This window comes from Canis aureus, chromosome 6, assembly GCF_053574225.1.
Source record: "Canis aureus isolate CA01 chromosome 6, VMU_Caureus_v.1.0, whole genome shotgun sequence".
NCBI lineage: Eukaryota > Metazoa > Chordata > Mammalia > Carnivora > Canidae > Canis > Canis aureus.
In genome coordinates, this window is record NC_135616.1 from 4,486,206 (window position 1) to 4,509,243 (window position 23,038).

The window sequence follows — 23,038 nt, forward strand, 5'->3', positions numbered from 1 at the left end:
AGTGTTGACAGCACTGTTTCTTTGTTTTCCAGCCTATTTTCACAATGAGTGCCCAGCAAAGCCAGTTGAAAGTTATGGATCAGACAAGGTTTAATAAATTTATGAAAGCTTTCTCTAGGGACACTGTAAGTAAATGCATGCAGTAGATCTCTGTGAAGACCCTTCACCTAGGTGAACTTACTGCTTGTCATTTTATTCCCAGTTCTGCCGTGGCCTCTGGTGGTGGGAAGGACTTTTCAGGGATTACCAGTTGTTCACGGCAGATTTCTGGCCACTGGCCACTTTGATAATCTGATAATACATTATGTCTGTATTGTTGGATATAAGTATCAATAAGCAAAATTTTAATTCAGGATATTTTAATGTAAAGTAAGCTCAACGAATGTGAATCCTCTTGTATATTTCTAAATGTTCTTAATTGTGGTAGATATTGATCCCTTTGATGGGTAGGACTACTCTGAGAATCTATCTTAAGGGGATAATTCAAAATACTGGAAAAGCTCTATGCAGATAACCTGCTTGTGATAGCATTCTCTGTATTGATAAAAGTTGGGAGTAACTGAGGGGCTTGATAAATAGAAACTGGTTGAATAAATTATGGCAAATGTATTGAGTGAATCTGATAGGCATGGGCTTTCCTAGGGTGGTTGGCATGGGACAAGGGGGCTACCACTTTCCATTTTATTAATGTGCCATGTCGTCTAAATATTTTCCAAGCAACTTCTTTTGTCATGCAAATCATCATTACGAAGACTGTGCATGGCATGAACATTTCTGAAGATAAAACATAAATGAATAAGAATGTATGCTATTATTTTTTAAATGATTGAAAAAATAAAATACACATTTCCTAATGCATGTAACAGTGATAATGTTCTGGTGGCAAAGTTGTGGCTAATGTATTTTTTTCTCTACATTACAAACTTATAATAATATAATAAGTTGATTTTTCTCAATTAAAATTTGCTTTACAAATAGTACTTTCTTATTTAAAGAAAATTACTAGGCAAACAGATGCTTATATCTTTTATAAAATTATCAGCCTGTAATGCACACTGCCCAAACTCATCTTGAGGGATGTGCAGCTGGGAGGTAGGACAAGGATATTGTGGGTGGATTAAATTTGACTGTCTCTCTAGAGGGAACACTCCAAGAGTTGATAAATTTCCTTCTTAGTGGGGAGGAATAATGACACTAGATCATTTGCTTTTTATTTATTGATTAATTGGAATGAATCCATAGCTGTACTGGTCAGGCAGCATCACCCTTGCTCCATGTGACTAGGGCTGCCCATCCCTGCTCAGAGGGGAACAAAATAGTGCCACACAACACCAAGACCGTTCACTGTAGAAACTGTCCTTCCATAGGCAGAAATCCTCTTTATGTAGTCAGACCATGTGTATGATCTATTTATACATGTGTATTTGTGCACATACAGGGTGCTATGCAATTTCTGGAAAATTATGAAAAAGAAGACATAACAGTAGCAGAACTGGAAGGAAACTCAAATTCTTTGTGGACCATCAGCCCTCCCAGTAAGCAGAAAATGATACACGAACTCATGGACCCCAATAGTAGCTTCTCTGTTGTTTTTTCATGGAGTATTCAGAGGTAGTTACTGTCTTTCCATGTATGATTTCCCTTTTCCCCCCAATCTAAACTCGGGGTGGGGGTGGGAGGATAGAAGGAAAGAAAAATTCCATTGATGTGGATTTTAGTGGACATTACACTTGGGAACATTCATTCGATGCTACAGCTAACATTTGTGTTTATTAAATAATGATCTGCCTGGGAATCTTTGACAAAAAATAAGAACTTCATCATTTTCCTTTTTCCTACTAACTTCTCTTTAAAGAGAGGCTGTCAATGAGTTCTGTGAACAAGAGAGAGAGGTAAAGTGAAAAGGAAAAGGGTAATGACTTACAAAATGAAATAGTCTGGATGGTTGTAAGATTTCCCTGAAGGGGTGAGGTTTGGTCTTAGTAATAAAGAACAGGCAGCCTTAAGAACCTAAATTCTCATTTGTATCCCCCCAATGTCAGGAAGCCCTGACAGATCTTTTCTCCAAGCGTGAGGTGTGAGAGCAGCCCAGCAGTCCCAGGAGAGGGAGAGCCAAGAAAGATTCCTCCTAACCTGAGCCAGTAGCCAGCATGCAGCCGCTACTTTGCTTTTTTCATTTTTTCAAGTTTTTATTTAAATTCCAGTTAGTTAACATACAGAGTGATACTAGTTCTGAGTGTATGAAATGGTGATTCAGCACTTGCATACATCATGCAATGCTCATCATGACAAGTGCGCTCCTTAATCTCCATCACCATTTCATCCATCCCCCCACCCACCTCCCCTCTGGTAACCATCAGTTCACTCTTTATAGTAAAGAGTCTATTTCCTGGTTTGCCTCCTTCTCTCTTTTGTCCCCCTTTGCTCATTTGTTTCTTAAATTCCACAGATAAGTGAAATCATCTGGTATTTGTCTTTCTCTGGCTGACTTATTTTGCTTTACATAATACTCTCTAGCTCCATCCATGTCTTTGCAAATGGCAAGATTTCATTCTTTTTGGTGGCCGAATAATATTCCATTGTGTGTGTATACACACACATCTTCCTTATCCATTCCTAATGGCATGTTTTAGGAAAAGTTCTTGCATTCAAAACTCTAAAGTGTTGGTGAAGCATTTGGGAAATTTTGACACAGTACATTAGTTCAAAGGCTTAGTTTTTGTTTGTTTGTTTGTTTGTTTGTTATCACAGTCTTGTGATCCAGGATTCTATGCAATCTTATTTGGACAGTCAAGTGATAGTTCATTTGGGTGCATGATTCCTGGATTCTAGGATGAAATTAAGAATCATGATAGGTACCTAAGAAGTCTTCTCCAACCTAAAATGAATTTCCAAGGAAATGGTAAAGAAAGATTTCAAAGGGGGCCATACAGAATTGAAAGAAAGCCTTTCTTCATCTTATTTTCTCTCTTAGAATTTATATCCCAAGTTCCTCGCATGGAATTCTGGACTGCCAAAAATTTATTTTATAGCCTTTCCTTTGAAGAGCTACCAAAAATAAACCATAGTAAAGATCAAACTTTGATTGAACATTCTTTTAAAAACATGGATTTTATGAGTCACCACAGAGACTAATTTCATTGGGTTAATACAAAGAGTGTTGCAGAAATTCATGTAAGAGCATCAAGACAGTTTCTCTTTGAGTCAGCAGACTGCCTCCTCACCTGCCATCTGTTTTAAAGGTGATTGTGGCCTCCCTGGGGTTTACTAACTTGCTTGTCTAAGAAGCTGAACGTAAAGGTGAGGTGGACAGAAAAGGTTGGGGTTGACAGTTTGGACCCAATGAAGACTTGGTGAGATTAATAAAATGAACAGTCAAGTGAGTTTTTGAATCTCTCTTCCAGACTTCTGAATAATCACTGACATTGAGCCCTTTTATCTTTCTTCACAGAAACATGAGTCTGGGTGCAAAAGCAGAAATTGCAACCGATAAGCTTTCTTTTCTTCTTAAAAATAATACACGTAAGAATATAGCTAAAATGATAGCCGGCAACAACACAGAAAGTTCAAGAACACCAGTGTAAGTGATTGCTCCTGTAAATTAGCTTTATTAGATGGATATATCTGGTACAAAATCTCCATCTGCAAATTCACATATGCAGGAAATTCACCTTTCTTCATTCTTCAGTAACTCAAGTAAATCTCTACTTGGAGGACTTGTGTTGCATTAAAGCAGCTCTGTTTCCCTCCTTTCCCATTCCCACTTTGCCCTGGAAGTACTGATCTTGTCTCTGGGTAGCAAAGCTTGCTCTTATCTGACCATAATCACCAAAAGCCAAGGAAAGTCTCTGGGAGACCCCTCTTCTACTATTATTCCTGGCCTGGGGTCATTGAATGCCTGGCTAGTGGATGGGGGATATGGGGAAGACAAGGGGTAAAAGGAAACTTGGGGAAAAAAAACTTATCTTAATATATTATCCTGACATATAAGTAAGTACTTCACTTCAAACAAATCCAAGATGTGATGTTTAGATTCTAATATGAGAACTAGTAGAAGAAATGCTATTGGTACAAAATTGCTAAATGAAGTATTCCAGACATTCACCGGCCAGTGCCTGGTTCTGACCTCCAGTTAGCCCTGGCCCGACTAATGCATTGAGTATAAGAGCCACCATGCTGAAGTCCTCACACGTGTTCCCTAAAACAGCCTTTTTTAATCACTAAAGTTGAAGGAACCTCAAAGATTGTCACATCCTCCCCCATCATTTTCCCTTGAGAGAGCAAGTCTAGAAGGATGTGAGCAGGTCACTCCATTTGTCCTTGGCAGAAGGGGGATTAGGTTCAGGCCACCAGTCCTCTCCTTGAGACTCACTCTTGTCACTCAATGGATTCATGAAGTCCACTTGATTATAGATATAATTATATATTTACACAGAGCATAGACATTGATCCTAGCAGGAAAGACAGCCCCTTGCCTCAGAAACAGTCCCAGACATGGAAACTCTCTGTAGCAGCTTTTAAGCCATTAACTAGCTCATGTACAGAGTTTGCGTGATTATTTGAAGAGAACCTGGTGATTTGTTTGGCTTCAGAGATTTCTGATTATAATGGAACCCATAAACTGTGATGACATCACATTGTGTAGATGTACAGAGACTCACCATTATTTGTTTGATATGAGGTCAAAGTTCACAACAAAAAAAATCTATTTTATGTGGACAAAACAACTAAAACTTAACTACTTCCCCCCCCCTTTTTTTTTCTTAACATACAGGACTATAGAAAAGATCTACCCATATTATGTGAAAGCACCTAGCGATTCGAACTCAAAACCTATAAAGCAACTTTTGTCTGGTAAGAATGAGAAGGAATTGTTTCAGAACTTTGTTCAATGCCTGCAGTTTGCATTTTCAGCCTTTCCTGAGCTGCTTTCCAGTGTCCTTTCCCTGTGAGACACAGCTTACAGGAAGCCTAAGACTCCCAGCTGTGGTGACAGCTAGAAGAAACCAGTCCATCACCAGAAGCCATATTCTTCATTGTGTTCATCACTCTAGAACATGATTGGCTCAAATCCACATTTAGCAGCTTAGGTTACTGATTAATCAGTCTGTTTACTTATTTCTATTAATATCCATATCTTGGGCAGAAAATGGTTTCATGCAATGTTAAATATGATGGCCCTACAATAAGAACAATAAAAATGGAGCAGGGAATGTACTTGATTCAATTCAAGGGTGGTCAAGTATCCGTGCTAGCCTCCAAGGACTATATTTACCCAAAACAACAGTAGTACGTTGATGTTTGGGGATTCTTAAGCATTAATTATTTAGTTATGTAATTATTTAATTAAGTAATTTAATTATTTCAAGCATTGTTTGACTTCATCAATTGCCTGGATCAGAGAAGATGTGAACATATGTTAAAGATAGAAGGACAATGCAGTCATCCAAATCGTGTTCTTTCCTTTGCCAACATGGGTTGCTCATGGTCACCAGGCAGTGCGCCAGGCACTGGAGAGCCTTGCGTGGCTCATGTTTAGCTGGAAAGATAGAGATGTAAATAAACAGCTAGAAGCCCCCATGGAGATCACGTGAAGTAGAGGCAGGGGCAGGTTCAGAAGATGAGCATGGGTGGGGCCCCACATCTCTATGCTTTTCTCCCTCAACAGTCAATAATACTTATGTCTTACATGATAATTGTAAGATGCCTTGACAACTTTGGTATTTCCCTTTCAGTCCAAATAGTTCTGGAAATGTTTAGTCCCAGAGCCAGATTTCTCAACAACATCATGCCCTCTGAAACCCTTCTGTCCTTCAGTGGGTCCTTCACACCTGCTCCACCTCAGCAGATGACCCCGCAAACCTGCCAGGCCACTCCTTCAGCTGCTTCCCTTTCCCTAGCAATGGGTCTCAAGTTTTCACCAATCTCCCCAGTTCCTTTCAGCCTCAGGAAGATGGAGGGCCCCTCCCTCCAAGATCAGCCTCACCCTGTGCCCAGATTCTCAGCCTCTCCTCACCCCTGTTTCCCTTTTCTCAGCTACGTGTTCTGTTCTCCTTGAACACAGGCTTGTCAGCTGTGTCATTTGAGGTCCAGGCAATGAAATCCTTCTTCCCCAGATCACACGGTCTTGGTGCTCTCAGGTCCTGCCAATACAACACCTTCTCTGATGAGCTTCCCTGAGTTATGTCTGATATTTACCACAAGGCATATTTAGCATAGGTTAGTGGTTATCACCAGTTTACAAAGGAGGAAACAGAGGCTCAGGGTGCAAACTGCTCAGCAGAGGCTATACAACCAGTATGTGGAAAAACCAGATTCAACCCTGGGCCAGATGTCCCCTCTCAAAAATCTCTAGACTTCAGAACCAAGGTTCTTTTTGTTCCTGAGCATTCTACGTCGTTCACATGCTTCTTTCTTTATCTTTACCAGTTTCCTTCCTCACCATCCATCCATCCATCCATCCATCCATCCATCCATCCAATAGTTATTCATTTCTAGGCACTATCCTAGATTCCTTTGCTCCAGGAATTGAGTAGGAAATAATGCAGACATGGCTCCATGCTCACAGAGTTTACAGCTCACCACCATGATTCTCAGTGGAGGCTCTATTGTCATTGGCAAGGGTGGCATTTTCCTAGAAAGACCTACTCAAAAAATTTCAAGCTTTTTGTTCACCCTTTAACTGTTCTTTTATATTGACCCTGTGCTCCAACAAAAGTAATCATGAACCACGCATCATGGATTTTCAGAACGTTACTGAGCCTCATGCCATCCAGTCTTCCTGAAATAGCCTCCTCTTCCCTTCCATCGCCACTTACTGAAGTTCTCACTCCACAAAACTCAGCTCACAAGTCATCTCCTCTGGGAAGCCCTCATGGATACTACCAACCAAAAGTAGACTCTCCATAACAGACCTTGTCAATGCAGGTCTTGCAGTGCTTGCCATATTCCCATTAGTTGTGCTTGTATACATGGCTTATTCCCATTGAGATATGGAATCATGCTGTATGCAACTTTGTAACCCCTTATCACCTAACAGAGGGCCTTCTCCTAGAAGACACTCAATAAATGCTGGTCATAGGATTAAATTAGTCAATTCAATAAAAAGTTAGTGATTTGGGGTTTTAAATGTCTAACTAGTTCTTCGGAATTATCAGTGAAGATACTTAGGTGATTGGTCTTCCCTCTCTCTCCCTGTGATGTGGCTGCCATGTGTACTTAGCAACAGTGAGCTGTCTAGTGACAAAGAGAAACATTATGCTCACCTAGGGCCCACTTTTCTTTCAACACTCCCATTGTTAACAACAGGTCCCTGTGTCCTATTTATCCTGGCATCATAAGCTATGGATTGCAGTAACCAGGTTTTGCCATCTGAGGGAGGACTGTTTATGTGCATTAAATTCTAATATTCTCATGCTAACTTGATTTCATTTTTCTCCTCTTCCAGAAAATAATTTCATGAATATCACCATCACTTTGTCCAGAGACAACACAACTAAAACTAACAGTGAGTGGTGGGTTCTCAACCTGACTGGAAATCGAATATACAATCAGCATGCTCAGGCCTTGGAACTGGTGGTCTTCAATGACAAAGTCAGCCCCCCGAGTCTGGGGTTCCTGGCTGGCTATGGGTAAGAACTTATGTCACAGTTAACAGTTACAAGAGTCTACCTCTGTATCATATAAAATTGACAATGGGAAGCCTTGTATCTTCCTAGAATTCTTGAACTTAACAGCTGCACCATTAAAATTCACAGGTCATTGGCCCTTTGTTTTAAAAAATGAAGAGCCAGAGTCCCAAAGAAGTCAAAATGCCTGGTGTGAGTAACACCCTTCAGGACAAGACTAGAAGTCATATTGCCAGTTTCTTCACTCTACATCTTCCTGTTACATTTAACGCCATTCAGTGTTCAAACTTAGAAATTGATGTACGATTACCTCTTTTCTGTTTAGATTGCCTTCTAACCTTAGCAAACATGGCCTCAATTAGACATCACAGTTTGGGATGTGGTCCAATGTCCAGAATGGTCTGACACTACCATTTCACAGTGTTCTGATGCTCAAATTCTAGGACACATACATCCCCAAGAAGACATGAAAATCTGTTAAGAAATCATTGTCTATGCAAAATTATATTATAAAAATAAAGATCTAGGTGCAGAAAAGTGTAAATAATACAATTGCATTTCTATCAAATGTATTATGTGCTTTCTTTATATAATATATGCAGCAAACCCACATGAAGTTCTTCCCTGAAAACTGTTAACATTGGTTATCTCCAGAATTGAGTTTTTTTTTTTAACTTTCATTTTTCAGATCTTACAGTTCTGTAAGGGAAAAACTCCAAGCTTTGATAAGTTTATCATACCTTCTTTGGAGTTTGAGGGAAATACTGTTTTTCTTTTAGTTGTGTTCTGTTAACTGTATTTCACTGGCAGATACAATTTCTACTTAATGTTTTGTTTTGTTTCAGGATCATGGGATTATATGCTTCAGTGGTCCTTGTGATTGGGAAGTTTGTCCGTGAATTCTTCAGTGGAATTTCTCACTCCATCATGTTTGAAGAGCTTCCAAACGTGGATCGAATCCTGAAGTTGTGCACGGATATTTTTTTAGTTCGAGAGACAGGAGAACTGGAACTAGAGGAAGATCTCTATGCCAAATTAATCTTCCTGTACCGATCCCCAGAAACCATGATCAAATGGACTAGAGAAAAAACAAATTGATACCTTGAGACACAGACTGCAAATCAAGTGAACATTTGAATTTTTTAAAAAGCACAATATTCTCATAAGAGCTAAGCATTTCTAGTTGGATGGAAATGGTTTCTCTTCTGACAGGTGGTCAAAAGGAGCTGACTTCCTTTTGCAGTCTAAGCTACCTTGCAGATGAAGGCGCCTGTTGAAAAAGTTATTTGTAATTCCATTTCTCCAAAATCAGGGCTACTTGTTTTATGTTTTAGTCAACAGTGTCTTGCATTCTGATTGACTATGCAAAGGAGTCACTTATGGGTCTCCTCCCTCAGAGAAACAGGAGAGAAGAAGGAAGAAGGAAAGACACACATGTTCTTCTGTGCAGGGACTGCACCCTTCCAGAAAAGATGTTATGATGCCCTACGTTGTGCTGTGTCACCAACAGGGAATCTGCTGTGAGGAGAAATGATGGGCCTCAGCATACCCCAAAAATACACAACAGCAATAGGAGGCTGAAACTCCTGAACAGATTTCTGGGGGGACGAAGGGAGAAAGGGAGCCAAAGACCCATGAAGATGCCAGAGGAAGGATAAGCCTCATTCTAAGCAAAAAGTTAACATTAGTGACACTCTTACTGCCTTATCTTAACTGAAGACTAATAAAAAAAAAATCTTTTCATTAAACACCAGTGACTTCTCAGGAAAAAAAAAAAAAAAAGCAGCAAAATAAATATGTGGACACTGTCTTTGTTGAGGCCCAGCTAGTGACTGGCTTCAGTGGTGGTGACTGTTCTGCTTCAGAGTTCCTGCTCCTCGTCAGACACAGGCTCCAGGTAGAAAGATAAAAATGGCACCCAGCTGGATGTGGAAAATACTGACTTTGTAACTCTTTACTAATGGAGGTCATGAACGCTCTTCTACCTTTCTCCATCCCTTAACACGCTTTTTTCCCATTTCGGTGATTTAAGGCAATGGTGTTTTCCAGTATGTGACATTTTCCTTCCTGTTTTTCAGGTATATCAAAGAGTTTACATATTCCAATTCACATTTTTACATCTGAGACGGGTTTTTTAAGTTCATAATTATGAAAGAAATATGTATATTGAGCTTGGGGAAATAAAAAATGGCCTTTTCTTAAATTATTATTGGTAATACAACCTCTTCGTTAAATAACAATGTAGCATGAAAATTTATGATTGAAATGTAGTTTTCATTCCATATTAAAATATAGTTTGTGAGGAATCATCGAATGGACTAGAATAAGTAAAAAAAAAATGATCCTATGTAGTTTGGGTACAGGACTGACTTAAAATAAAGCACATCTTGCAAAGTCATTTCAAGAATGTTCTTCATTCTGCCTCTTTTGCATAAAGTAGAAAAAATAATTGTTTTCAATACTATCTATGCACAAGGTGTTAAAAAAATCAACTGAGAGAAGAATTCACTTCTTGTTGGTTTTATTATTTTGTCTTTCTCATCTGAATAATGAGATTATATTATTCTTCGTGAATAATATAAGCAGAACACAACTGGTAATAAATTGATTTCTAAAGAGTTACAGTGAATATGGAGCTTTAAAAGAAATAGAAGAGTTCAAATGATGTTCAGCGTCGACGTTCAGCGTCTTCTAGAGAATCAGTGCGTATTTGTTCTTCAGACATGAGAGCCAGCATGCTTCCACTCTGCAGGAATCAACTCCTCTAGTCATTGTTGCAATAAACTCAGACCCCTTAGGGGAACTCTTTAGACCATGTTCTGATTTCCCAACAACAGGAAGAATCATTGAGCATATTTCTGGTTGTGAATTCTTTCTTTTAAAAATATCAACTTGGGGATCCCTGAGTGGCTCAGCGATTTAGCAGATTTAGCACCTGCCTTTGGCCCAGGGCACCATCCTGGAGTCCTGGGATCGAGTCCTGCGTCAGGCTCCCTGCATGGAGCCTGCTTCTCCCTCTGCCTGTGTCTCTTTCTCTCTCTCTCTCTCTTTCTCTCTCTCTCTCTCTCTTTCTCTCTCTCTCTCTCTCTCTCTGTCTATCATGAATAAATAAATAAAATCTTTAAAAAATATATCAGTTCAAGGGAATTTCCAGAGAGCACATTATGATATATTTAGGAAAGAGGAGAAGTAGGAAATGCTCCTGAGAAGAAAATGTAAAGGCCAAGTATACCAGAATGGTAGTGTTCCTCAAGAGAACAATTTCCAGGGTTCAAGAGAAACTTCCCCGTGTGTCAGAGGGGAAAATGTAGAAGTAAATCTAAAAGATCGAAATAAAGAACTGTAGAAAGGAAGTGCTTCTTCCAAGGAGGCATGTGCTAGGGTGGAAATGTCAGATCCCCAGGAGGTCTATGAGTGCTGGCCCAGCCTCTGTGAGCAGGGAACCCCCAGGCCAGGTCCCTTCCCCTCGTAGCCTCACATATCTGACGACATGAGGGGATCATCCTACCATACCCAGCCACACTCTACACCCTAGCCCAGTAGACCCTCCTTGTGAGAGGAGCCTGCCACCTCAGATTGGGTTCTCTGGAGATGGCCTCTGAAATGAACAGCCACATTTCAGGGCTGTGGGTCCAAAAGGACATTTGGGGCAGTGGTCCCAGGAGTGACAGTGGTCAGCGAAGATCAGACAAAGCGTGAGTCGCACCCAGCCCTTCCGGGCAGTCGGGACCTGGGGTGGTTCTTCCTTGTCTCAAGCAAAGACGTGGCACCTGGAGGCTGGCACCAGCAAGCCATTGTCACAGCCTCTGCCTGTGTGGGCGCTGATGAGGCCAGAGCTCACTCCCATTAAGGAGGGGCACAGCCCTGAGCCCTGAGCACGGGCATGTGGGCGTGCAGAGGGCGGTCACAGCAGTTGCAGTACCCACCCCTGTCTATCCTTGGGCCACTCAGACTCCCAGGTTCCTGTAATGAGATCACGAGGTCTTGCTTCTCACACAAGGGAAGAGTAAGATGTGGTAACTCCAGCCTCCGCTGCTGCAGCTGCCGTCACCGGACGTGACAGTCATCATCTACCCCCTCCACCACCTGCGCCCCTCACCCTTATCCAGCCCCTGTTCTGATTAGGCAGGGAGCCTGGCAGGGGGAGAAAGGCCTCAATCCTAGGAGGCCCCCCATCCTGGTTACCACCCTGCTCTGGTCACAGCTGCTGCATTTACCTCTTTACCATTCAGTCCAAGTGTGGAGCACTAAGTACCCCAGGGGCCACTGAGCACTAGCATATCCCTCACACCCGTGCTGTGTAGCCATGGCCTTCCCCTCTCTGGTGGCCTGGGTCAGCCACCCCTGCCCATAAGGTGACTCTGAGCATAAGATGACCCCATGTGTAAGGCGACCCTGTCCATAAGATGACCGTGTCCCATGCTAGAACTGTCTTATTGTCCTTCTAGTTTAATTATGCTTTCTAAAATAATTATTTGCCTTTTTCACTAGTTTTCAAATCCTGATTTCTATTGTTCTTTAATATCTTCTATTATTTTCTTAATTGATCTTAGTTCTTCTTGAAATACTACGTTATAGTTTTTACCCAGTTTGTGGGTATGTCTTTCTGGTAAACTTTTTTGGTCTCTAAGGATGTGATCCTGCTTCTTACTTTTTTTTACTGATAAAAAAATATTTACTGATAAATATAATTGATATTATATTTAAGTGCAGCCTTTCTCGGTGGCTCCTTTGTGTGTGACATTAGTTTTCCTAACTTTTGGGTATGAAGATGACTCCTTTACCTCCATGATGCTGGAGTCCATGGTCCTGGAGTGTCCACAGATTCGCCCTGCATTCTGAGGCTCTTGCCACTGCTCTCCCCACCCATACCTACATGGGCCTCTCCTCCCAGTGCTGACCCATTCTGCTCCTCTCTATCCCCAGCAGTGTCCCCACATCATGGGGTCTGGTCCCGGGAGGCAGTTTCAGTCCATTAGCTTTGCAAGTTCAAGGGCCCAACCTGCCTTGCGGCTATCCATGCTGCTAACCAACCCCCTGCCTTCATCCCAGTGTGAGGACTTGTAGAATCCCCTCCTAGGGTGTCCAGGGATCATGATTGTTGCTACGGGGGGGCCTGATTCCAGCTCTGCCAGATGGTCTCTTGCTTCTATCTTCTGCCTCCTGCATAGGGTTTGCTCCACAGATGTCTTGTTGCTGCCACGAAGTCTGTGGGGTTTGTCCTTGCTGGCCTCAGGTTGCTGCTGCTTTTACCTGTCCTAATTCCTCTAAACACAGCCTTGAAACACAACATTCAACAAGGAAGAACACAATTAATTTCACGATTAGAGATAATAGCCTTACATCTCATTGGCCTACTTAGATCAATTATTTGGTATAAAGTTGCCTTAGGACAGTCAGTGTGCAGAAGTGATTGGTTCTCAGAAGTCTACATTGTTTGGAGTAAGGGGTATTTTTTTAAATAAGATATTTTTAATTAGAGCATTGTTTTAAGTCATAAATATCTATGGTTATGTTCACAGGTATTTTTATTTATCAAATTTGCCTGTCCATCTACCCTGCTCATATTTTTAAGGAGCATTTGGTAATCTTCCCTATTGTGTATTTGCTTTTGCTTTAGAAATCTCTGTTTCTACCTTTCTTATTCCTTCTTTTCTTTGTGTGTGTGTGTGTGTGTGTGTGTCATTCTTTATTCTTTTTCTGACTTCCTGGGTTGGGTACAGAGATCCTTATTTTTCTCCCTGATGATAGCTCTGCGAGGCTCTATACAGGGTGTCCCAGAAATGAATTAAAAGTGGAAATGTTCCAAGCTTACAGAAATCATCATTTAAATGTTTAGTTCTTTAAATACTGTATGCCTCTTCAGCTTTTTTATTTTTTTAAGTTTTTGTTTTTAGAGAGAGGGAGAGCAGTGAGAGGGGCAACGGGAGAGAGAATCTCAAGCAGACTCCCCACTGAGCTTGGAGCCCCATATGGGACTCAATCCCGTGACACTGAGGTCAAGACCTCAGCCGAAATCAGGAGTCCAATGCTTAACTGACTGAGCCACCCAGACACCCCTCAGCTTTGTGAATTTTGAATATTACATTTTAGTTTTTATCCCACATGTGCAACAATGTGAGGATGTCCTCTTCCAGGCCAACACCCACAAAGATGAGGCCTCTGCGTGACTCACTCCCACTTCCATCACTCGTGTGGTGGTGAGTCAAGGCAGGTCAGCCACTGGATTCCTGTTCTTGAACAATCTGCAAATGCAGCCCTTTCAATTCCTTCTGCTCAGGGTTTGCAATTTGAAGACTGACTAGAACCGCCGGCACTGCACAGTGGTAATTTGAATACACTAAGAAAGATAGTAGCATCTTAAAATATCAAATATTTCTCCTTCACAGCAGGGCCTTTTCCAAGCTTGTAGCATTCATACTTCTAAAGCCATTAAAGTTTAAATCTGCATAAGACTTTGGGACCCCGTATCTTTTCTTCTTTTTTTTTTATAAATTTATTTTTTATGGTGTTCAGTTTGCCAACATATAGAACAACACCCAGTGCTCATCCCATCAAGTGCCCACCTCATTGCCTGCCACCCAGTCACCCCCACCCCCCGCCCACCTCCCCTTCCACCACCCCTCGTTCGTTTCCCAGAGTTAGGAGTCTTTCATGTTCTGTCTCCCTTTCTGATATTTCCCACTTATTTTTTCTCCTTTCCCCTTTATTTCCTTTCACTATTTTATCTTCTATGGAAGACTAAGTCCTGGGCCAGAGACTTTCATGGGTGGGTTTCCGTTTCATGGCTTTCCAGAAGAAAGGCATGTATTGATAGCAAATGTGGGGCCAGTGGTGGTAAGGAAAGGCGGGGGGAGTACTTAGGGCTCTGGTGGGAAGTTGTGGAAAGAGAGGAACTTCTGGAATCATCCCGGGACTCTGGGAGCAGCCACTGACTGTGTGTTTCAAGTGTTCAAGGAAAGCCAGATAAAAATTCCTAGCCTCTTGCACCCAGACTCTACTATCACAGTGAGCCCAAGAAAGATCGGTGGAGACAGATATAAGAGCCACTCATAAAATAATAATAATAATAATAATAATAATAATAATAATATAAAGAATAATAATAGGAAGAAGATGGAGAAGGGCAAGAATGAGTCGATTGGTGTTGGCTCTTATTATTATGTGCAAACCCCTGTGCTAAAAGCATGAGGAATCAGAGACAGAAAGAAGCTTGGGTACCTGCCCACAGCATAAGTAGAGCAAGGACTTGATTTCTTTCCCTTGGGAATACTGTCTGCTCTGCGTGACTCCCAGCCTTCCTGCTAAAAACCTTGCCAGCCTTGCTAGAGCACACCTGCTGCCCATACCCCAGCCTCCTGTCAGAACCCCGCCATCCCACTGGAAACCCAGCCTCTACTGGAACCCGACCTTTCCGTGACAAGCCCAGCCTCCTGCTGGCACAACCTCTCCACTGAAGTCTCCTTTTGATCAGCCTCTGTTCCTGCCTGACCTAGCCTTGGTCGGCCCTTCACTACGCTGCCAATGTGAGCACCCCCACCTGTCAGACCTCACTGGGCCCTTAGATTCCTGAATACCTTTTTGGTATATTTGGGGTAAGATTAGTTATGACTGAGCAATTCTTCCCCAATCCCATCTGTGTGGCCCCACAGTATTTCTTTCCCACACTACCGAGTTTCTGGGGTGGGAGCAGGGAATGCACAGTGAGATGCACCCTTTGGCACATAGAGGTACCACTGAACTTCTCACATAATGGGAGAAAGGGTGATGGAGGTGACTCCCTCTGCACATCACCCAGGTGGGTGAGCACAGCCAAGTCAAACGTGGGCAATTGGTAAAGTTTTAGGAGGTCTCAGGATTATTTTTCAACCTAAGAATCTGATTTTTGGCTTGATAGCCTGGTCTTTCTGTATTCTTTGATAGTAATAAATGAGCTCAGATGAATAGGATAATGCTACAGATATGGGCAATATAGAAAAATGTTACCATAAGGATCAATGATTTAATAGATTGCATTTCAATATCATGCATTTTAAAGAAATCACCAAAATGAGATGGGAAGAATATGTTTTGACACTGACAGTTGACCAAATCTTATTTGCCCTTCACCAACTACCCCATTTCACTTACACTGATAGAAGCATACATGCTTCAAAGTCAGTGCTATCAAAGGGAAGACAACCCACCCCTCCCCTCCTGTTCCAGGGACACTCATGCCTATGCTCACCTGGATAAGCCAAGCCCAAGTCCCTCCAGAGTCTGGTCACTTGCTCTCAACCATATGTAGGAAAAGAGCTTTCCTGAGTCACTGAGGTGTCATCCTTCCCTTGGGCAAGTCTACTCCGTGGACCAGCCAAAATGCAAGGAGAAAAGGAGATCAATCTGTTTCCAGAATGGAGGTAGTCTCTCTATTCCTGATTGTGATGGACTTTCCAGAAGAACATTTGAAAGTGAGATTGAAGTGCTCTCTGACATGTGGATTCCTGGTGCCTTCCTCCTTTACCGTGTCTTCCAAAGAAACAACAAGCATGTGCTGGCATTTTAGTGAAGGCAGGTTCCTTGCTGAGGGCTTCACATAGATTATCTCTTCTAGTGCTCATAGAAAACCCAAGGGGTAGGTATTGTTTTTTCCATTTTACAGATGAGAAGCTAAGGCACAAAGAGTTTAAATGTTTTTCCCAGTGGGGCATAGCCAGTGTTCATAACCCATACTTCCCACCATGCTATGTAACCAAATCTCCCCAATCTTCTAGTTACAAAGGAAGTCATTATGAAAGAAGACAAGGAAAAATATATGAAAACCTGGAAGAAGATTATTCCCAAGTAACCTTTTTACATGTGAAATAAAGTACTAATCTTAATATAATGATCATTTATAAAATGCTTAAGAATATCTGTTAAGAATGAATAAGTTATTCTTATATGCTGTCCCTACTTTTCCCTTTGTAGTTGCCTGGGGACTTAATGTTTACAACAAAGGAGTTAGTTGGTCAAGATTAGAATATTAATTTACTTGAGAAACATATCTGAACAAGGTGTCATGATGTCTACAGGTGTCTATTGAATAAAAGCCACCTGGTGAAATAAATTAATGTTCCTCATCTGAATCACAGTCCTTCCAGCCAAGTGTGGAAGAAAGTAACAGTGTGGTATGCTTGAACCTGCTACCATCAGGTAGCATCAAGAACATGAGGGTGGAGACGAGAAACAGTCATTTCATCAGGCCATAGGCTTCTTGGACATGCTTGTTTTTTTCAGCCTCTCAGACCCAGCACTTTGATCTACCATGCTCTACTCTTGAAGAAAGGCTTAAATATTTTATAATTACAGTATAGTAGCAGACTACTAGTCTCCAGTCCAGTAACTAGAATCCCATGAGATCCTACAGATTGTGTGCTCTGAAATTGGTCCTATCAAAAAGTATAAACACTACAATTTGCAGGTTGATATATTTAGTATCTTGTAAATGATTAATTTTCTATTTCCTTTGTAATCTTTCCCAAATCAGAAAGTTTGAGTTCATAATGGATGTATAATTGAATAAAAAAAATAGCCAGTTTTCCTAAGAAAGCAGAAATATCTGACTGTGATCAGTTTCTCACCTCTAACCTCAAGCCTCAGCAATTCCTGGGATTATTCCATATGCAACAGGCTGATACTCAACCTCTGAAGCACCTCAGGTAACTGAGTGGAGTTTACATAAAAATACAAGTTCTCAGGTTTGCAATCCCCTCGGGGCTTGTCAACCCAAATCTGAGGATGTAGGGCTTGAACACCTTGAGTCTTAAATGCTTAAAGGGTCATTCTGACTTTTAAAGAAGTTGGAAATTACTGGCTTTGGAGAACCCTGCTGTTGTGGAGGTGACATTTTAATGGGAAAAAGAAAAAAAGCAAAGCAAGTAACACATGTTGAAAATTTAGGGAGGCCCAATTAAGAGCCCTTGTTTTGCCTTCTTGGGCTCTGAAAACAGCTCTGAAGCAAGAGGAAAAAGGGAGGGACAGCGGAGATGTCACCTGCCACCTTCACAAAGACTAACTTGAAAAGGATCACAGATCTAACTATAAAACATTAAACTGTAAAACTTCTAGAAGATAACATAGGAGAAAACCTCTATGACTTTGGTGTGGCAATGACGTTTTAGATACAACATCAAGGGCACAATCCATGGAAGAAATCATTGATAAACTGGATGGAATTCATTAAAGTTAAAAACTGCTCTTTGAAAGACGGTATCAAGAGAATTAGAAGACAAGCCACAGACTGGGAGGAAAAACCTGCAAAGCACACATCTAATAAAGGACTGTTTCCAAAATATATAAAGAACATTAAAAAATAAACAACCTAAAATAAATAAATAAATAAATAAATAAATAAATAAATAAATAAACAACCTGATTAAAAAATGGGCCAAAAACCTTAATGTATATTTTTCCAAAATATAAAGAACATTAAAAAATAAACAACCTAAAATAAATAAATAAATAAACAAACAAATAACCTGATTAAAAAATGGGCCAAAAACCTTAAGTATATTTTTCCAAAATATATAAAGAACATTAAAAAATAAACAACCTAAAATAAATAAATAAATAAACAAACAAACAAATAAACAACCTGATTAAAAAATGGGCCACAAACCTTAATCTTAACCTTAACAGAAACCTCACTAAAGATCTATAGATGGCAAATAAACATATGAAAAGATATCAACCTTATTATATATCATGAGGGAAATGCAAATTGAAAGATCAGTGAGATGCCACTATACACCTATTAGAATGGCCAAACTTGAGAACACTGACAACACCAAATGCTGATAAGGATGTAGAGCAATAAGAACTCTCATTCATTTCTGGTAAAAATGCAAAATGGCACAGCCACTTGGCAAGACCATTTATTTGGCAGTTTCTTGTAAAACTAAACATACTCCTGCCACATGATTCAGCAATCACACCCCTTGGTATTTACCCAGAGGAATTGAAGACTTTTGTCCACACAAAAGCCTGCACATAGCAGCTTTAGCATAATTGTCAAAAGGTAGAAGTGACTGTGATGTCCTTTGGTGGGTGAATGGATACATCCAGACAATGGAATATTATTCAGTATTATAATCTATCGAGCCTTGAATAGAAACATGGAGGAAAGTTAAAAGCATATTATTATGCTTTTAAGAAGCCAATCTGAAAAGGCTATCTACTGTACAATTCCAACTATATGACATTCTGGAAAAGACAAAACTATGGAGACAGTAAAGAGATCAGTGTTGCCTGGGGTGAGGTGGGGAAGGGGTATTGTAGGGAGAGCGCAACACAAGGAAGGCAGTGAAAACACTGTGTATGATACTGTAATGATGGATACAAGTCATTATACATTTGTCCAAACCCACAGAATGTATAAAAACCAAGAGTTAACCCTAAAGTAAACGATGGATTCTGGGTGATTATGATGTGCCAATTGCAACAAAGGCACCACTCTGGTGGGAGGTGTGGAAAATGGGGAAAGCTGCACATGTGTTGGGGCCAGGAGTATATGGGAAATCTCTGCATCCTCCCTTCAATTTTGCCTTGAACATAAAACTGCTCTAAGAATCGTTTTAATAAGTATCATCTGTAATATTGGGGGAATAAATATGAAAGTGGAAAGAGATCAGGAGTATTTTGGTAATGACAATCCTCCCTGTGGAAAAAAAACATACAGAGTATGGAGGGTGGTGGAGGGAGTCTTCTCAGGTTTTCTTCTTAACCCCTTAGGCTTAATCACTAGCCTCTGGTCAGCCAAGGCTATGGCCATCCCATTGGAGAAGGGGAAGCCAGATCAGTAACCCTCTTCACCCTCCTGTATCCATATTAATGAGCCCATCCTTCAACACCAACCACATTGCTTTTTGGGACGTCTTCATGGGGCCTCCAAAAGTTAGTCCAGATTTTGGCCCCCCAAGGTTCTGAAGTAGCTCAGAACAATCTATTGGTTAAGTTCTGTACTGCTGTATACCTAAGACCAAAATTTCAATCCCTAAACAATTTTCTCCAACAAACTATGTCCACATACTTTGGCTGACATATTTAGGTGAGGGTCTTCATGAAATGAAATGATAATATTAAGATTCTTCACAAATAAAATGCTACCACAGAAATGTTCCAAATATAACTATAAACCTCTTCTTATAATTTTTTCAGTGAGAACAGAAGTTAGAAAATTAAATCAAGTCAATGTCCAAGAACCAAAGACTATGAGTTAAAAGTCAAAGAGATTAAAGCCCTCTACCAATTTCTGATTCTGATCAGTCTCAGGGAGAGGTATTCTCAGCCCCTTGGAGAAACTGAGATCACTTCAGGAAAACACCTTGTGTTGTCTTCACAGATTCTTTTGGTCCTTCAAATGACAATCCAATCCAACACCAAGTTTCTGATTGTGTTTCGTTTTCAAAAGAGTCCAAAAATCAGTAGGACCCACAGAACTTGCCCATAATGACCAAATTTCCTATCTCCCCAGTTATCTAAGGCAAAAACATATTCTCAGAAGCACAAAGAGTGTTGCCAAAACCCAGGGCAGAAACTCACAGGTGGTTGAGTGAAGACTGATGGAGAAAGTCATGTTGACCCAAGACTGGCTGGGAAGCCAGTCAGTCCACACCAAGGAAGCAAAAGTCTACCACCATGAGGTAGATTAACTCAATGAGGAGGTATATCCCAATGAGCAGTTAACTTTGGCTTGGTGCATTTGCCATATTGGGGAGAAATCCACATTTGTACCCCATCCCCTCTCTGAGAGAGACATGGCTGGCAGGGAGCCAGGGCTGCCTTCTTGCAGAGTGTAGAAATTTGCAATGTTGACAGCTCCAACCATCAAATGCATTAGAGATGCTCTTCTATCCCACCAGGTGTATTAGAAACTTCTGAATTCCTATTCCTTCTTTCTGCCCATATTACTAGGAGCTGGAATGCTCTTGGGAGTACTTTATACTTAAGTCACAAGGTAGCAGTGTTAATCCTTAGCTGCAATAATGGCTTCCACTGTCCCTTGTCATAGAATTATCCAGACCTCCAAAATCTGCCTCCTGTGCAAGGGTTCTTCCTGAAGTACAGTCAATTACCCAGACTACGGGAAGGTAGACTCTGCAATATGTGGAGCAGCTACATAAATGCAAGCTTAGCCTCTCCACAGCCTCTTCCCAGGAGCAAATGCAGACGGAATGTTGAGGCAGCCAACAGAATGCCACCACTATATGCATATATGTCGCTAGCACTCAGTGATGCCCACAGGGTGCAGCTATTCTGCAGGTCTAAAGCAATGCATCAAGAAGCATCTTTAGGTAAAGGAAATCAGTAGACAGGGAAAATTTTTAATAGGCTGCAGAGAGGTCTTCCCCCAAAGTCTTTGTTTAACATTTATTTCCACACATCCACATTTCTTTTTTTTTTTTTTTTTTTTCACATCCACATTTCTAATTCTCATTCTTTTGGGCAGTACTGGTAAGTAACACCAGCCAGGAGGAAATAAGGCACTGCGTGGGGGACACGGCGGCTCCCCAGCCTTCACATTCCGCAGCCCTTCGTCAAGCATTTGCTGCAGGCCCAGCGCCTCAGGCAAGGCCTCCCCCCCCCACACACACACCCTAGCTGCAGCCCCCATGTACTCAAAGGTTTAGGACTCAGGACAGGTTCTCACCATCTTGGGGAATGTTAGGCAAAGATTTAGAGTTAAAACAAAATGTTAGTTTGAGACCTTTTGCCAAAGGCAGAAACGGAGGCTAAATGTCCCAGGGAACATCATAGGAGAATGGAAACTGCGAATGATATGTAAGGAGCTGGGCCCCTCTTTCCCTGCCCTCTGTCCCCCACTAGGGTCTGGGAAAGGGCTTCAGAAAGGCCACCTTTACCCAGAAAAACTGCAAGACACCCAGGTGTTTCCATCACCAACTAATGGCCCACAGGAGAGTGGCATGGCCAAGGACCACCAGCAAACATGAGAGGGGATGGTGCAGCAGGAGCAGCTGAAGATGTGGATGAGTTCCAGGCCAGACGACCAGAGTTGGGATATGAGAGCAGATTCTGGAAAGAGCCAGAGGATTCGTTATGGAAAATTGCTCTAGGGACGCCTGGGTGGCTCAGCAGTTGAGCGTTTGCCTTCGGCCCAGGGCGTGATCCCGGAGTCTTGGGTTAAAGTCCAACATCAGGCTCCCTGCATGGAGCCTGCTTCTCCCTCTGCCTGTGTCTCTGCCTCTCTGTGTGTCTCTCATGAAGAAATAAATAAAATCTTAGAAAAATAAAGAATGAAAAATGTTCTAGCACAGCTTGGCGGCTTCATTTTGGTGAGCTCAATCAGGCTTGGTGGCTGGAGCCCAGCCTTGTGTCAGCAAGTGCATGGATGCTGGAAAAGCATCTGGTCACCATATTGCATCAAGTAACGTAATGTATGGAGAGACCCAGAGGGTCTGGATTGGGAAGAAGCTCCCTAGTCTCTTCTCCATGTCCGTGGGCTCAGTGCACAGGGCAATCTGACACCTGCACCTGCCAAGGGGCCTGCCCCCTCCACAATAAAGTGCCCTCCCCATGCCCCATGCCCTTCTCACAGCTCTCAGCTGCTTCAGGTTGCTCACTCTTCACTAGGGCCCTGTCTTGGATCTTTCCAGCCTTCGGTGTATGTGGTCATCATCCTCTGTTTAGGTCCGCTTTCAGGTGCTACTTGGGGCAGAGAGGGGGAAGGATTGGAAAAAGGCTCAGGAAGCCAGGCTGCAGGCTTTGGTTTTCTCAGAATGGAGGAGAAGAGGGAAAAGAGGTTTTCAGGTGATCTACCCTCCGATACGGTCCCCAACATAGAATGGGCTCTCCCCAGGCAAGGATTCACTCCTTACTGACACATCTCTCTGCTCTTACCCTCAAAGAATTTCCGTCTTCTTCCCAGTTGAGCTATATGTTTTCTAATAGACACATAGTTGATACACAATGTTACATGAGTTTCAGGTGTATAGCATAGTGGTTGGGCAAGTCTATGTGTTATGCAGTGCTCACCTCAAGTGCGGTTACCTTTATGTCACCATACAACGCTACTACGATGTCACTGACTACACTCCTTATGCTGTACCTTTTATTCCTGTGACTTATTCTATAACTGGAAGCCTGCATCTCCCAATCCCTTCACCTATTTCGCCCACCACCCTCGACCCCCCTCCTCCCTGGCAGTATTTAGTTTGTTCTCTGTGTTTAAGACTTTGTTTCTGCTTTTTGTTTGTTTTGTTTTTTAGATTCCACATATAAGTGAAATCATATGGTATTTGTCTTTCTCTGACTTATTTCACTTATCATAATACCTTTTAGGTCCAACCATGTTGTCACAAATGACAAGATCTCATTTTTTATGACTGAGTAATATTCCATTGAATATATACCACATTTTCTTTACCCACTCA

General features: G+C 41.6%; 1 protein-coding gene and 1 long non-coding RNA gene across 7 annotated transcripts in view; one reads left to right on the forward strand and one right to left on the reverse strand.

Annotated features, from left to right (window-relative positions):
- PIEZO2 (piezo type mechanosensitive ion channel component 2) overlaps positions 1-10,026 on the forward strand; it is a 442,052-nt gene extending 432,026 nt beyond the window's left edge. For all 5 annotated transcript variants that reach the window (XM_077899942.1, XM_077899943.1, XM_077899939.1 and 2 more), the window contains 6 exons: positions 33-125; positions 1,439-1,611; positions 3,452-3,580; positions 4,775-4,854; positions 7,448-7,631; positions 8,474-10,026. In XM_077899942.1, coding sequence (XP_077756068.1) covers positions 33-125; positions 1,439-1,611; positions 3,452-3,580; positions 4,775-4,854; positions 7,448-7,631; positions 8,474-8,726 — 912 coding nt within the window. In that variant the 3' untranslated portion in view covers positions 8,727-10,026. The remainder of the gene's footprint in view (positions 1-32; positions 126-1,438; positions 1,612-3,451; positions 3,581-4,774; positions 4,855-7,447; positions 7,632-8,473) is intronic.
- Positions 7,454-23,038, reverse strand: part of LOC144315430 (uncharacterized) — a 33,113-nt gene continuing 17,528 nt past the window's right edge. The window contains exon 3 of one of the 2 annotated variants that reach the window (XR_013381117.1): positions 7,454-8,706. This is a non-coding gene — a long non-coding RNA (uncharacterized LOC144315430). Of the gene's footprint in view, positions 8,707-15,511; positions 16,278-23,038 lie in introns of those variants that run through there. The other variant, XR_013381116.1, reaches the window with a different exon arrangement.